This window comes from Rousettus aegyptiacus, unplaced genomic scaffold (genome assembly GCF_014176215.1).
Source record: "Rousettus aegyptiacus isolate mRouAeg1 unplaced genomic scaffold, mRouAeg1.p scaffold_m13_p_13, whole genome shotgun sequence".
Taxonomy (NCBI): Eukaryota; Metazoa; Chordata; class Mammalia; order Chiroptera; family Pteropodidae; genus Rousettus; species Rousettus aegyptiacus.
In genome coordinates, this window is record NW_023416288.1 from 76,527,189 (window position 1) to 76,542,579 (window position 15,391).

A 15,391-nucleotide genomic window follows, 5' to 3' on the forward strand; every position below is an offset into this window, starting at 1 on the left:
TATTTGCAAGAACTAAACCAGATCTGAATGAGCAAATATTTAGGAGGCATGTTTATTAATAATGGTAACAAAAATTATACCAAGGTGACACTAATTAACTTTGTTATTACATGCCATTGCCTGAGGAAGATTATGTAATTTACATGCAATCTTTGCTTCAAAGGAACAATTTCAGGCAGATGAATCCTTAGTTTAGCTATTCAGTTGCTTTCTGCAATAACAAAATGGAACCCATATTCAGTACAAAGCAGATCTTACTACATACCAATTTCCATTAGGTACTCTTCTCTTTTCTTGTCACCCCTTTTAGCCTGATGGTTTTTCCCTTGCTGTTGTTCTCTTTGCTGTACAAATTTAATCTTGAAATGTTTGACTAATAATTTGAGACCTCTTTCTACAACACACTAAACTAAAGGTGTAACATGTCTCCAAATACATAATATACAAAGAGCTTATTCAAAGTAAGTAGGGTTTGAAAAAATACATAACTCCATGAAACAGCTGCTTCAGTTTCCAGCTGTATAACCGAAGTATTCCATGGAACGCTGGTCCATAAGTAGGAAAACGGCCTACGGAAAATGATGACACTTCTGTATTGTTAGTGTCACAATTTCCTCTCCCTGCACCACTGAAAATATTAATAGCCAAAGGAAATAACTCACTCGATGGGTTCTATAGCAGAGCAGAGTTAACAGAGGGCAGAACCAATGAATTTGAGAACAGATCAATAAAATTTACCCAATCTGAATGAGAGAGAAATTAACCGAAAAAAATGAACAGTCTCAGGGGCCTGTGGAACAATTAACAGAAGGGTTAACATTCATTTTAAAAGGCCCAGCAAGAGAAGAGAGAGCGTAACTGAAAACATATTCAAAGAAATAATGCCTGAAAACTTTCCAAATCTGGTGAAGGATATAATTTTACAGATTCAAAATGCTGAGCAAACCCACAAAAAAGATAAATCAAAGAAATCTACACCAAGAGAGATTATAATTAAAATTCTTAAAACTAAAGTAATAAACAAACTTGAAAGCAGCTAGGGAAAGATGATATGTTACTAATGAAGGAGCACCTATTCAAATAACAACACATTTCTCATTTCAAATGAGATGCCGGAGGGAGGTGGCACAGCACTTCCCAGGTTTGAAAGGAAAGAACTGTCAAACACAAATGCTATATCTGGTGAAAATATCCCTCAAAAACAAAAAGGAAATAAAGACATTCTCAGATGAAGAAAAACTAAAAGAATGTGTGGCTTGCGAATCTATCCCAAAGAATGGCTAAAGGAAGTTTTCCAAACAGAAAGGATCAGAAGATAGAACATCTAAGATAACATCTGAGAAGGCTTAGAACTTTAAAGAGAACATTGGAATAGCTGAAAAATAGGAGTAAACACTGTAAATTATCCTTTTCATGAATTTCTTAAATCATATTTGACAGCTGAAGCAAAAAGTTTAATACCAACTGATGTGGTGCTCGGTGAAAGCAAATATTTAAGACAAATGTGTTTACAACTGTGTTTACAAACATAAATGGAAGTAAAGTTTCTACTACAGTTGACCAAAAGTGATAAAATATCATGGATACCAGTAGACTGTGATAAGTTATATATGTATATTTTAATACCCAAAGTAACCATGAAGAAGTAATACACTCAAAATTATCAAGATGGAGAACAGATCAGCAGTTGCCAGGGGGTGAATGTGGGGGAATGAGTGGCTATAGAAAGGAAGCATAAGGCAACCTTATAATGAATTGTTCTGTATTTTGATTGCAGAGGTGGTCCCACGAAGCTTCACGTAATAAAACTGCACAGGACTAAATAAACACACATGCACAAAAGAATACATGTAAAATTGGTCAGATCTAGATAATATTTAAAGATTTTAACAACATCAATTTACTAGTTGTGATGTTGAACTAGAGTCATGCAAAATGTCATCCTTAGGGAACTGGGTGAAGGGTATATAGATCTCACTGTATTCTTTCTTATAACTGCATGTGAATCTACAATTATCTCAAAATATAAAACTTTTTTTAAATCTCAAGAAAAATGTCCATTAAAAATAATTTTGTCTTTATATAAAATCTTGAATAAAATAAAGAGGCTGAGAAATAAACCAAACCTTTTCCCTAAATCCCTAGTTAGAGTTTGAGGTGGGGAAAGCAGGACATGCAGTTTCATTCTGGGTTCCACAGCTTTGCAACCCAAAAGCTCTGTAACATCAACAAAAAATACTACTATAATATATACAGAGATTAATGTTTTGTTTTTAAAAAAATAGTATTGTTGTAAGTAATGCACACTTGTATGGAAAGTTTAAAAAATGAAGGAACATAATAATAATAGTAAAAAAAAAAAAACCATACAACCCAGTGAAAATATGGTCTCATGGTCATTTTTTCTATGCTTAAATGTGGAGTTTGGAGAGTAGAGAAAAACTGTATTATACTCTAAATTAGGAATTACCAAACCAGAGACCACGGCCAAATCCAGCCAAATGCCAGTTTTTGTACAGGCTTCAAGAGGGTTTTTATATTTTTATATGGCTATATGTCTATATAATATCATCAATACTAGCTCTTTGTCTGCAAAGCTTTAAATATTTACTATTTAGACCTTAGATAGATGTTTTTATCAAAGGGAATATAACACAACGAGCATTATTTATTTTATAAGTAACTATTTTATAAGTGTTTATAATAATTCTTTCTAGATAAATAACATTATTTGTTTTTTGATAAAATAGGAATTTCATTAGAATTATTAATGTTACATATAAATTAGCCAGACAATTCATTATTCTCCAGAAGATAAAGCAAAGTTCAAAGATTCTGAAACTGATATCTTTTCCTACTAGTTGAATGTCAAAATCTGTAATATCACCCAAAATATCATTTTATACATTAAGAGGAGTTCCAAGGAGGGTGTTTTTTTTTTTTTTTAATCTTGTCCAGTTCTACATGGTACACAGAAGAAGAGTATGGCATAAGATTAGAGAAGTCACTGAAGTGAAGTTGGAGGCAGTTGAACTAGAGAGGTTAGATGACCAGGCTTTGGAGTTGGATGGCTGGGTTTAAATCCATTTACTAAACAGTGACCTTGGGCAAATTAACTAAACATTCTAACTCTGTTCCTTCATCTGCAAAACAGAAGCTGTAATCATGGTCAAATCAAAGGGCTGATTAATATCCCTAAAGAGCTTACCAAAGTGTCAAGAACTGTTTCCTACTATTAAATAATGTTTCTTTTTGTAATGCTCTTTATGATCAGAATAGAGTCCCAACACTGCTTGTTCCACTATATCACCATTGCACCAAAGAGAGCTCAGAACTTTCCTCTATAAGAAGTAACTGTAGGATTTTAAAAATCAAATAAAATCAAATCCCACATATTAGTGTGCTCACCTGCTTTTGTTTAAAACTGTATTTAATATGAAAGCGTATTATTTGTTTCACCCTAAACAAAACCATTATAAAAGGAGTCTTCAATGGATTAAACAGTACCACTCTTTTCAGAAATAAGTTATCTGAATATACAGATGTCAATCTTTAGGCTTAGAATGTCTTTCCTTTAACTGCCTAAAAGTGGAGTTTATTCAGTTTCCTACAGCACAGCTAAGCTAGATACTTAGGAATCTTCTTTGACTCCTCCATCTAGCTTACCTCTCACATACTATCCTACACTTCCTATTGAATGAACTTGAGAAGCATTTCCTCTTTGCCTTCTGCTACTGCCTAGCCCAGACTCCTATATCCCTGCTATCTATTATAGGGACTTCTACTAGAACTTCCTGCCATGGGTGTCTCCTTCCAGTTCATCTGTCACCAGCTCCTACCCTCACCCCCAATAATCCAGGCTTTGGCTGCCTCTCCAACGTACACAGGATTAAGTACAAACTGTCTGGTTTGACACATTAGGAACTTCATAACCTCATCACAGTTTCCTTGTCCTCATTTCTTCAACTTCCTCCTACATTCCAGACAACCTGAAGTGCCTCATAGTTGGCTGAATGTGCACCACACATGTTTATGACTTGGTCTCTGTATCGTATGTTCTCTCCTTCCCAAAGACGTGCCCAGCCTCTTTGCCCAGACTCATCCTGCACATTAACTCCTGAAGACTCCAAATGAAGCCATTCTGACTAATCATCCACTTTGTGCTCCCATAGTACTGTGCTGCCTCTACACCTCAGAGTCATCTCTTCCCTGGGAATTGTAAAGATCTTAGAGTGTCAAATGGGAATGAAATTATTTTGCAGATAACATACTTCTTTGTTATGCTTTTCAAGAGTAACATGCCATCTGAAAAATAGTCTGGCTTATCATTTCAAGGAAGATCTCTGGGGATTTTGTGCACCCACCACAGATGACAGTAGGTCACATAGTGATATCTGACTTTGGTGGGAGTCCACAGTCCCAGAGCTGGCAGCAAATCTGGTGCTGTGTAGGCCTGACAGCCCCATGCCTCACTGAGACATCCCTCCACCTAACCCACAAATTACCTGTGGCAAGCCTGCTCCCAGGCAACCCAGTCCCAATCCTGTGCTTTCTTTGGGTCACGAATTCAACAGCAAACAACAGCACTCCTTTTGTGCAGCCAGCCCATGCACAGCCCATGCATCCCAGGAGAGACTTTAAGTGGCATGCTACAAACCCCTGCTGATGAACTTCGGCAATTCTTGAACAAATCCTGGGTGTTTGAGGCCTGATGAGGGTAGCAGCTGGCCTTGCTGTGATCTGAGACTTTCACAAGAAACCATAGAGACAGCACCAGTGGCATGCAAACAGACACTGCAATGGCAGGGGGAAATCTGCTCAACATATCCAGGTGACTCCCTAGGTCACTGCACTATGCACATATCATCCAGAAGCTCTTTCAGTTGCGGAGTTTTATGTGCAACTGACAAGCAGACTCAGGCACTAGCACTGGTCTTTCTACTAAAGCGCCCCAGGGCCAGTACTAGGAGTAACTGGACTGCAGCTTATGGCATTATCTCTTCCACTTAGCTATAGATCCTGCATAGGCAGAAAACATCTGTGGATCACTTTGTAGCTCTCAACAGGTAGCCCTGAGCAATCAAAGTGGCAGCTGACCTTGGTCTACTGGGGAGCCCCCTCCCCAACTCCTGCCAAAGGGGCCACAAAACCACTGCAGTTGGAGGCTGGAACTAGACCACAACAGAGCAAATCCGGACTAGCCCCATATGCAGTACACACAAAGGGTGGTCTCAACAAGAATACAAGCCTGTTAGGGCAAATCCAACTCAGTAGGGTCAGACCCCAAACAGCAACTCATACCCTGTGGGCACAGCCAATTCCCACAGTTAGTCAGCCCGAGCATTAATCCCATCCACTGATGTGTTAACAGCAATAAAAGCTTAGCTACAACAGAAGATCACATACAACCCGCACAAAAATCACATCCAGAGCCCCTGGCACAGGTGATTAGGGAGAGTGTGCCACGGGGACACACAGGACACCTTCCACATAAAGATATCTGGCAAAGGCTGAGAGATGAGATGAAACAAATCTTCCTAACACATATGAATGAACAGAGAGGCTAATGAGAAAACAAGGACACATGACACAATTGAAATAACAGGAGAAAATTACAGAAAATAATCTAAACAAAATGAAGACAAGCAACCTCTAGAGACAGAGTTTAAAATAATGGTTATAAGGATGTTCAACAAACTAAGGTGGAGAATGGATGAGCTCAATGAGAACCTCAACAAAGAGATAGTAAGCATAAAAAAGGACATAGAAACCATAAAAAAAGAACCAGACAATAACTGAAATAAAGAACACACTAAAAGGATTCAACAGGAAGCTGGACAAAGCAGATGATCGAATCAGCGAACTGGAAGACAAAGTAGCAGAAAACGCCCAATCAGAACAGCAGGAAAAAATAAAAAAATTAAAAAAATGGGGGTAGTTTAAGAGACCTCTAGGACAACATGAAGTGTAACAATATCTGCATCATAAGAGTACCTGAAGGAGAAGTTAGAGAGCAAGAGATTGAGAGTCTATTTGAAGAAATAATGACAGAAAACTTCCCTAACCTGGAGAAGGAATTAGACATACAAGTTCAGGAAGCACAGAGTCCCAAACAAGAGGAATTCAAACAGACCTATACCAAGACACATCATAATTAAAATGCCAAAGGTCAAAGACAAAGAGAATCTTAAAAGCAGCAAGAAAAAGGCAGCTAGTTACTTACAAGGATATCCCCATAAGAATGTCTGCTGATTTTTCAACAGAAATTTTGCAGGCCACAAGGGACTGGCAAGAAATATTCAAAGTTATGAAAAACAAGAATCTACAACCATGAATATTCTACCCTATAAGGCTTCCAATTAAAATGGAAGGTGAGATAAAGAGCTTCCCAGATAGGTAAAAGCTTAAGGAATTCATCAGCAACAAGCCAGTATTACAAGAAATCCTAAAGGGACATCTGTAAAAAATGTGTATGGGGGGAGTAAAAAAGATAAAAGAAAAAACAAATACAAATAATAAAATGATAGTAACTATGTATCTATCAGTAATTATTTTAAATGTAAATGGATTAAATGCTCCAATCAAAAGAAATAGGGTAGACGAATGGATAAGAAAACAAGACCCATGCATATGCTGTCTACAAGAGACCAACCTCAGATCAAATGACACTCACAGACTGAAAGTAAAGGGATAAAAAAAGATATTTCATGCAAATAGAAATTTAAAAAAAAAGCACGGTAGCAATACTTATATCAGATAAAACAAACTTTAAAACAAAGGCTAGAAGAGACAAAAAAGGGCATTACATAATGATAAAGGGATCAATACATCAAGAGTACATAACCCCAGCAAACATACACGCATGCGCCCAAGGTAGGGGCACCAAGGAACATAAAGCAATTATTGACTGACATAAAAGGAGAGATCAACAGTAATACACTCATAGTAGGGGACTTTAAAACTCATTGACACCAATAGACTGATTTGCCAGACTGAAAATCAAAAAGGAAACAGTGGGCTTAAATGACACACTAGATCAGATGGATTTAATAGATATTTTCAGAGCATTTCACCCCAAAACAGCAAAATATACATTATTCTCAAGTGCACATGGAACATTTCCCAGGATAAACCACACGTTAGGCCACAAAGCAAGTATCAGTAAATATAAAACTGAAATCATATCAACTGTCTTCTCCAATCACAATAGTATAAAACTAGAAATCAATTACAAGCCACAGGGAGCCCCTCTGCAAGGATTCTACCCTCTTCCCTGAGCCCAAACTTCTTTCTCCCACCCTGACCCAAGAACTCTCCCAACCCACAATCTGATCATCTTAGGGACCCCATCAGACAGCCCCCAGGACTCCCAGAGTGGATGGCATTCCAGTCTCATTGGTCTGTCCTTTGCATTTGACTGGCCCCTAGACCTGCCCACTCCTGTCCGCGAGCCCCACCGCAAAAATAAAAGAAAATACACAAACACATGCAGGCTAAATAACAATGAGTGGGTTAACAATGAGATCAAGGAAGAAAATAAAAACTACCTAGAGATAAAAGAAAATGAAAACACGACTCAAAATCTGAGACAGCGAAAGCAATCCTAAGAGGGAAACTTACAGCAATACAGACCTACCTCAAGAAACAAGAAAAAGCTCAAAGAAACAATCTAACCTTACACTTGAAAGAACTAGAAAAAGAACAGCAAACAAAGCTTAAAGTGAGTAGAAGAAAGGAAATAATAAAGATCAGAATGGAAATAAATGAAACAGAGTCTAGAAAAATACAAAATATTAACAAAATCAACAGCTGGTTCTTTGAAAGGATAAACAAAATTGGTGAATTCTAAACCAGATTCATCAAGGAAAAAAGAGAGAGGACTCAAGTAAACAAAGTCAGAAATGAAAGAGAACTATGGACCTCGCATAAATACAAAGGATAATAAAAAAATACTATGAGCAATTATATGCCAACAAATTGGACAATATGGAAGAAATGGACACATTCCCAGACTGAGTCAAGAAGAAACAGAAAATGTGATCTGACCAATTACCATTAATGAAATCGAATCGGTAATCGAAAACCTCCCAAAAACAAGTCCTGGACCAGAGGGCTTCACAGGCAAATTTTACCAAACATTCAAAGAAGAATGAACACATATTCTTCTCAAACTATTCCAAAAAATTCAAGAAGAGGAAAGGTTCTCTAATATTTTTTATAAGGTCACCATTACTTTGATTCCAAAACCAAACAATGACATTACAAAAAAAACTATGGGCTGATATATCTTATGAACATTAATGCAAAAATCCTCAACAAAATATTAGCAAACTGAATTCAGCAATACATTAAAAATGTCATACATCATGATCAAGTTGGATTTATTCCTGGGATGCAAGGTTGGTACAATAGCTGCAAATCAGTTAATGTGATACACCACATTAACAAATCAAAAGATAAAAATCATATCATCATATCAATAGATGTGGGAAAAGCATTCATCAAAATCCAGTATCCATTTATGATTAAAACTCTCAGCAAAGTGGCAATAGAGGGAACATACCTCAACATAATAAAGGCCATGTATGACAAATCTACAGCTAACATCATACTTAATGGGAAAAGGCTAAAAGCATTTTCCTTAAGAACAGGAACAAGACAAGGATGCCCATTTTCACCACTGTTCTTCAACACTGTACTGGAAGTCTTAGCCACAGCAATAAGACAAGAAAGAGAAATAAAAGCCATCCAAATTGGAAAGGAAAAAGTAAAATGTGTTATTTGCCAATGACATGATACTATATATAAAGAACCCTAACGATTTCACCAAAAAACTGTTAGAACAGATCAATGAATTCAGTAAAGTAGAATACAAAATTAACATTGAGAAGTCAGCTGCATTTTTATACATGAATAAATTTTCAGAAATTAAGAAAACAATCCCATTTACAACTGCATCAAAAACAATAAAATACGTAGGAATCAAACTAACCGAGAAGGTGAAAGACCTGTTCTCAGAAAATTTTAAGTCACTGGGAAAAAAAAATTAAGAAGATACAAATAAATGGAAGCATATACCATGCTTTGATAGAAAGAATCAAGATCATTAAAATTGCTATACTACCCAAAGCAATCTATAGATTCGATACAATTCTTTTCAAAATACCAATGGCATTTTTCAGAGAACTAGAACAAATAATTCTAAAATTTATATGGAACCATAAAAGATCCCAAATAACCATGGCAATTTTAAGAACAAAGTTGGAGGTATCACATTACCTGATATCAAACTATAAGTCTACAGTACCCAAAACAGCATAATACTGGCATAAAAAGATACATTAATTAATGGAACAGAATAGAACCCAGAAATAGATCCACATCTACACAGTCATTTACTATATGAGAAAGGAGGCAAGAATATATAATGGGGTATGGACGGTCTTCAATAAATGGTGTTGGGAAAACTGGACAGATACATGCAAAAAATGAAACTAGACCACCTTCTTACGCTGTATACAAGAACAGACTTAAATGTAAGACCTGAAACCATAAAACTTCCAAAAGAAAACACAGGCAGTAAACTCTCTGATACTGCTACTAATAATTTCTTTTCTGATATATCTCCTTGGGCAAGGGAAACAAAAGAAAAAATAAACAAATGGGACTTCAAACTAAAAAGTTTTTGCACAGCAAAGGATACCATCAACAAAACGAAAAGATGACCTACTGAATGAGAGAAGATATTTGCTTACAATGTTCTTATAAAAGATTAATATCCAAAATATTTAAAGAACTCACACAACAATAAAAAACAAACAATACAGTTTTAAAAGGGCAGAAGACCTGAATAGATATTTCTCCAAAAAGGAAACACAGATGGTAAACAGACACATGAAAAGATGCTAAAGGTCACTAACAATCAGAGAAATACAAATTAAAACTACAATGAGATTTCACTTCATTTCTGTCAGAATGACTATCATCAAAAATAAAAAAATAACAAGTGTTGGTGAGGATGCAGAGAAAAGGGAACTCACATACACTGTTGGTGGGATTGCAAATTGGTACAGCCGCTATGGAAAACATTCTGGAGGTTTCTCAAAAAATTAAAAATGGATCTACCTCTTGAGCCTGCAACTCCACTTCTGGGTATTTATTCAAAGAAAACTAAAACAATAATGCAGAAAGATCTATGCACCTGTATGTTCATGGCAGCACAATTTACAATAGCCAAGATATGGAAGCAACCTAAATGCCCATCAACAGACAACGAAATATTACTCAGCCACAAAAAAAAAAAAAAAAAATTGCAATCCTAACATTTGCAACAACATAGATGGACCAAGAGGTTATTATACTGAGTGAAATAACTCAGATAGAGAAAGGCAAATACCATATGACTTCACTTATTTGCAGAATCTAAGGAATAAAAAGAACAAACTAATTGAAAATAGACCCACACAAAAAAAATTGAAAACAGAGGACAATCTGGTGATGGCCAGAGGGATGGCAGTTAGGGGGCTGGGAGAAAGGGGTGAAGGGTTAAAGGAGTATGAATTAGTAGTTAACGGTGACAGAGAAGGGGAGCACAGCATAGGGAATGCAATCAGCAGTAATGTAATGGCTATGTGTAGAGCCAGAGGGGTGATAAAGTAATCAAGCGGATCATTTCATAAACTATATAAATGTCTAACCAATGTACTGTATACTTGAAACTTATAATAAAACAAAATGTTTTTAAAAAGTTGCTTAAATAAAGTAAAAAGAAAACCCACAGAATAAGAGGAAATCTTTGCAAATCATGTATCTGGTAAGGGACTTGTATTTAGAATATATAAAATACTCTTACTACTCAATAACAGAAAGACAAATAAACCAATTTAACAAGGATAAAACATCTGAATAGGCATTTTTTTTCCAAAAAAAAAAAAAAAATTACAACTGGCCAGTAAGCACATAAAAAATTTTCAACATCATTAATTACCAGGAAAATGCAAAATGAAATCACAATGAGATATTGTTTCACATCCATTAAGACAGCTGTAACTAAGGCAGCTCTAAACAAAATAAAATAAAATAATAGACATTGGCGAGAATGTGAAAAAACTCGAACTCTTATACGGTTATTGTTGGTGACAGTAAATTGGTGCAGCCATTTTAGAAAACAGTCTGGAAGTTCCTCAAAAGATTAAACATAGAGTTACTATATGAACCAGTAATTCCACTCACAGGTACACACCCAAAAGAATAGAAAACATATGTCCGCACAAAAAGTTGTACATGAATGTTCGTAGCAGCATTATTCATAATAGCCCCAAAGTAGAAACAACCCAAACATCCATCAACTAATGAACTGATAAAATCGGATATTTGGCAACAAAAAGAAATGAAGGTTCAATCCATTCTACAGCATGGATGAATCTTAAAAACATTATGCTGAATGATAAAAGCCAAACACAAAGGCCACGTATTGTGATTTCATTTATTTGAAATGTCTAGAATAGGCAAATCCATATCAGTTTCATAGGGATGGGAAGTTTGGGGAAAAATGGGAGTATGACTGCTAATAGATACAGGATTTCTCATTGGGGTGATGAAAATGTTCTAAAGTTGATTTCAGTGACAGCTGCACAACACTGTGAATATACTAAATACTGTTGAACTGTACATTTTAAATCAGTGAATTGTATAGTATGTGAATTACACCTCAATAAAGCTGTTTTACATTTAAAAAAACACAGAATAAGAAATCACCTCACACTTGTCAGGATGGCTACTATCAAAAAAACAAAGTGTTAGCAGGAGAAATTAGAACTCTTGTGCACTGTTAGAGGGAACATAAAATAGTGCAACCTATATAGAAAACAGTATGATGGTTTCTCAAAAAAAAAAAAAAAAAAACTGAATTACCACGTGATCCAAAAATTTACTTCTGGGTATACATCCAAAAGAAATAAAGCAGTTTTTTCAAAGAGATATTTGTACAACCATGTTCACTGCAAAATTATTCACAGTAGCCGAAAGGTGGAAGCAATCTAAGTGTCCATCGATGGATAAACAAAATGTGATATGTACATACAATGGAATATTATTCAGCCTTCAAAAGGAAGGAAATCTGAAACATGCAACAACATAAATCTTGAGGATACTATACTAAATGAAATAAGCTAGAAACAAAAAGAGAAATATTGTATGATTCCATTTATACGTGGTACCCAGTCAAATTCCTAGAGACAGAAAGAAGAATGGTAGTTGCCAGGGACTAGCAGGAGGGAGAATGGGGAGCTGTTATTTAATGGGTGTAAAGTTTCAGTTTTGCAAGATGAAAAAGTTCTGGAAATAGGCTGTTCGACAATGTGAATATACTTAATAACACTGAACTGTACACTTAAAAATGGTTAAAATAGTATATTTCATGTTATGTTTATTTTACAATTTAAAAAATTAAAATTAAATTTAAAAAACTTTAAATCACTTCAGAATAACCTAAAACTATGGTCTTCCTGATATAAAAAGTGCAGTCTATATGAAGTGTAGCATTTCATAAAGTGACAAATAAATTATAATACATGGTTGAAATTATTATTATTGTTCATAGAAATGGAAATTATCTGAGCACTTGAATAAAGGAGAGATGTAAGTATACAAAGGAAGTTCCCAACTTGCGAAAGCTTAATTAAGTTACAAAACCCAATGGGAAGAGGAGACTGAGGAAGAAAAGAAAAAATAAACACTCTGGCAATCAAGTGGTATCTCACAATATCAATACTGGAACTGGAAAATGATTTAAACTGAGGAAGAAATCCAAGACAAACTTTTCCAAGACTGGATTGCAAACTAACACACTATGTTTAAAAGCCTAAAGTTGGTCCATCAGCAGCCTGACTACTTTGCTGGTCCACAAACACACTAGAATCAGTAATATCTGGGAGAGCAGCTACTTTCCTGGAGCCAGTGGGGAGTCTCTCCAAGCTCTCAGGTTAGAGCACCAGGCTGGCTCTGGTTTAATAGTTTTCGACATCTGCGAATGTTGTTTAAAGACTTATGATGAAATATTATGTCAATGTTTTCTTCAGCTAAAAATTTTTAATTCTCACATTGTTTTTTTTCTATAATAGTTTTGTAGGAATGCTACCTGGTGTTTCAGTTCATTTTTATTTCTTTTTAAATTTAAAAAACATGTTTTATTACAGTTGACCTACAATATTATATTAGTTCAAGTGTACAACATAGTGAGTGATTAGACATTTATATAGCTTAAGAACTATCACCCTGATAAGTCTAGTACCCATCTGACACCATACATAGTTACATTATTGACTATATTCCCTATGCCATCCATTATATCCCAGTGACTATTTTAATAACTGGCAATTTGTATATCTTAATCCTTTTACATTTAGTTTATTTTTAAATGTCTTAGATTTTCCTGAATAGAAACAACAGGTGATCCCATGGAGGGGGCAAAGTACTTGGGTAACTTACTAGGTCTCTCAGTTCCATTGGCAAAGAAAGTGCATTTTCTTTAACTAGTGGCATTTTGGGGGTCTGGAGGAGGGATAGGGGAAAGTAGAATGGTGGTTGCCAGGGGCTAGAGGGAGAGAGAGATGCAGAAGTCTCCTGATTTGATGCTATTCTTTAATTTCTGGGCACCCTTAATTTCTTCTGCTTTTCATTTTTCTCTTCACCACCAGGCCTCCAGGGGATACCTCTCCCTCCTCTTTAGAAGCAGTCTCATCTCAAGACTGTCACCTCTGGTTCCACACACTTTCACACCCCCTCCTTTAAATTCCCCAATAGCCAGGGCTCAGATCCACCAGGTCCTTGACCTGCTCTCACTACTTCTCCACTCAGGGTGGGGCCCTCTCCATCCTCAAGGTCATTTTCATCTGTATTCTGCTACCTCTAAGGCTCAGCTGCACCCTCTTCATTTCCATCTGGTCTCTGTCTAACTCATTCAGCTCCAGGGTCAATCTAGAGTTAGCTCTGCTGGTTTCAGATATTTATTTCTCCATTTATACTGAAGTTTATATTACTCCCTGCTTCCTAATTATGCTGGAAGCATTGGGTATGCGTGCTTTTGTTTGCTCTCCTGTGGGTCCATTTAGCAGCTGAAAGATGTGCAGAAAAATTTAGATTTAGGTGGCTGTCAACATCCTCCTCATCTCTGAAATGAAATACCTACACAAGGCTCTAACACTGCAGGACTCTGTACCAGTATTTCTGAGGGCACAGGGTTCTCAGTAAACTAGAGATATCCAAAAATAAGAATGGCGACCTGAAATACTTTTCAATGCTTTATTTAAAATTGACAAATATTATATCCTAGCTATAAGCAAACTCAGTAATGCATTACTAGGAGCCCTAAAAAGAGTATCAGAGGTCCTTTGTAGTGAAAATGTTAGGAACCATGACTAGCCAAACTATAAATGTATGATGGTATAATATGTAAGATGTTCTCTAGAGTAAGTGTATAAGCCCACATTTGCCCTGACAAAGCAAACAAATTTCATATAATAACTATATGCAATATCGACCCAAGTTTAATAGACTATAAAGGTTACAATCATTTTGCTGTGGATTTCTAGCAGGTTACCATAGATACATTAATATTCCTCTGAGCTAAATACTAAAAGGAAAAAATATAATTATTTTTAGTCCATCTATAAAATGGTAAGCTAATTAATCTGCATTATGCTTAAACTTATTTCTTCTGCATAGTCTTGAAAAAGAAATTTTTTAAATAGCCTTTCCTTATACATAACTTTTTTCTCCTTAAAATACAGTCTTCAATACAACTTAGCTCCCAACAACTTTTAAGGAAATTACTTCCTTTTTATTTTATGAAATACACTATAATTTCAATGATTCAGAAATTATATCAATGAGCATGCAATATTTATTAAAAGAATGATGAACTAAATATTGAACTTACAATGGACTTTTTTTCTTTAATGTCAAGATTAACTTGTAAAACTATGCATCAATTTTCCTACTGCTTCAGGTTAAAATATTGTTCAAGATGAAAACTTTTTGATTCTTTCCCCGTTTATTTTTTAAGCTGATCCATTTTATAGTTTTAAAGATGACTGGTATTTTCTTCCTCAAGGCACAATCATCTATGGCCCTACTTTACCACCCAGCCTTGGGAATGCTGCATTTTAGCAAGACAGAACAAGTTCACGATGATAATGTGATTAGCTAGAAAACCGCAAGCTCCTGAACCACCACCACCTTACCTCAGACTCATCTGTAGATTCTTCAAAAGACCCGGTTTCCTATAAAGCACAGAGGGAGGGGAAATGGTCAGAACAGATGACAAAAAAATAAAAAATATTTTTAAGTGAAGAGTCCTCATGTCCCTACCACTAATACTTACCTGCCCTTT

General features: G+C 35.8%; 1 protein-coding gene across 2 annotated transcripts in view; it reads right to left on the reverse strand.

Annotated features, from left to right (window-relative positions):
• VPS41 (VPS41 subunit of HOPS complex) overlaps positions 1–15,391 on the reverse strand; it is a 166,757-nt gene that overhangs the window by 143,135 nt on the left and 8,231 nt on the right. For both annotated transcript variants that reach the window (XM_016128120.2, XM_016128121.2), the window contains exon 2: positions 15,243–15,281. In XM_016128120.2, coding sequence (XP_015983606.2) covers positions 15,243–15,281 — 39 coding nt within the window. The remainder of the gene's footprint in view (positions 1–15,242; positions 15,282–15,391) is intronic.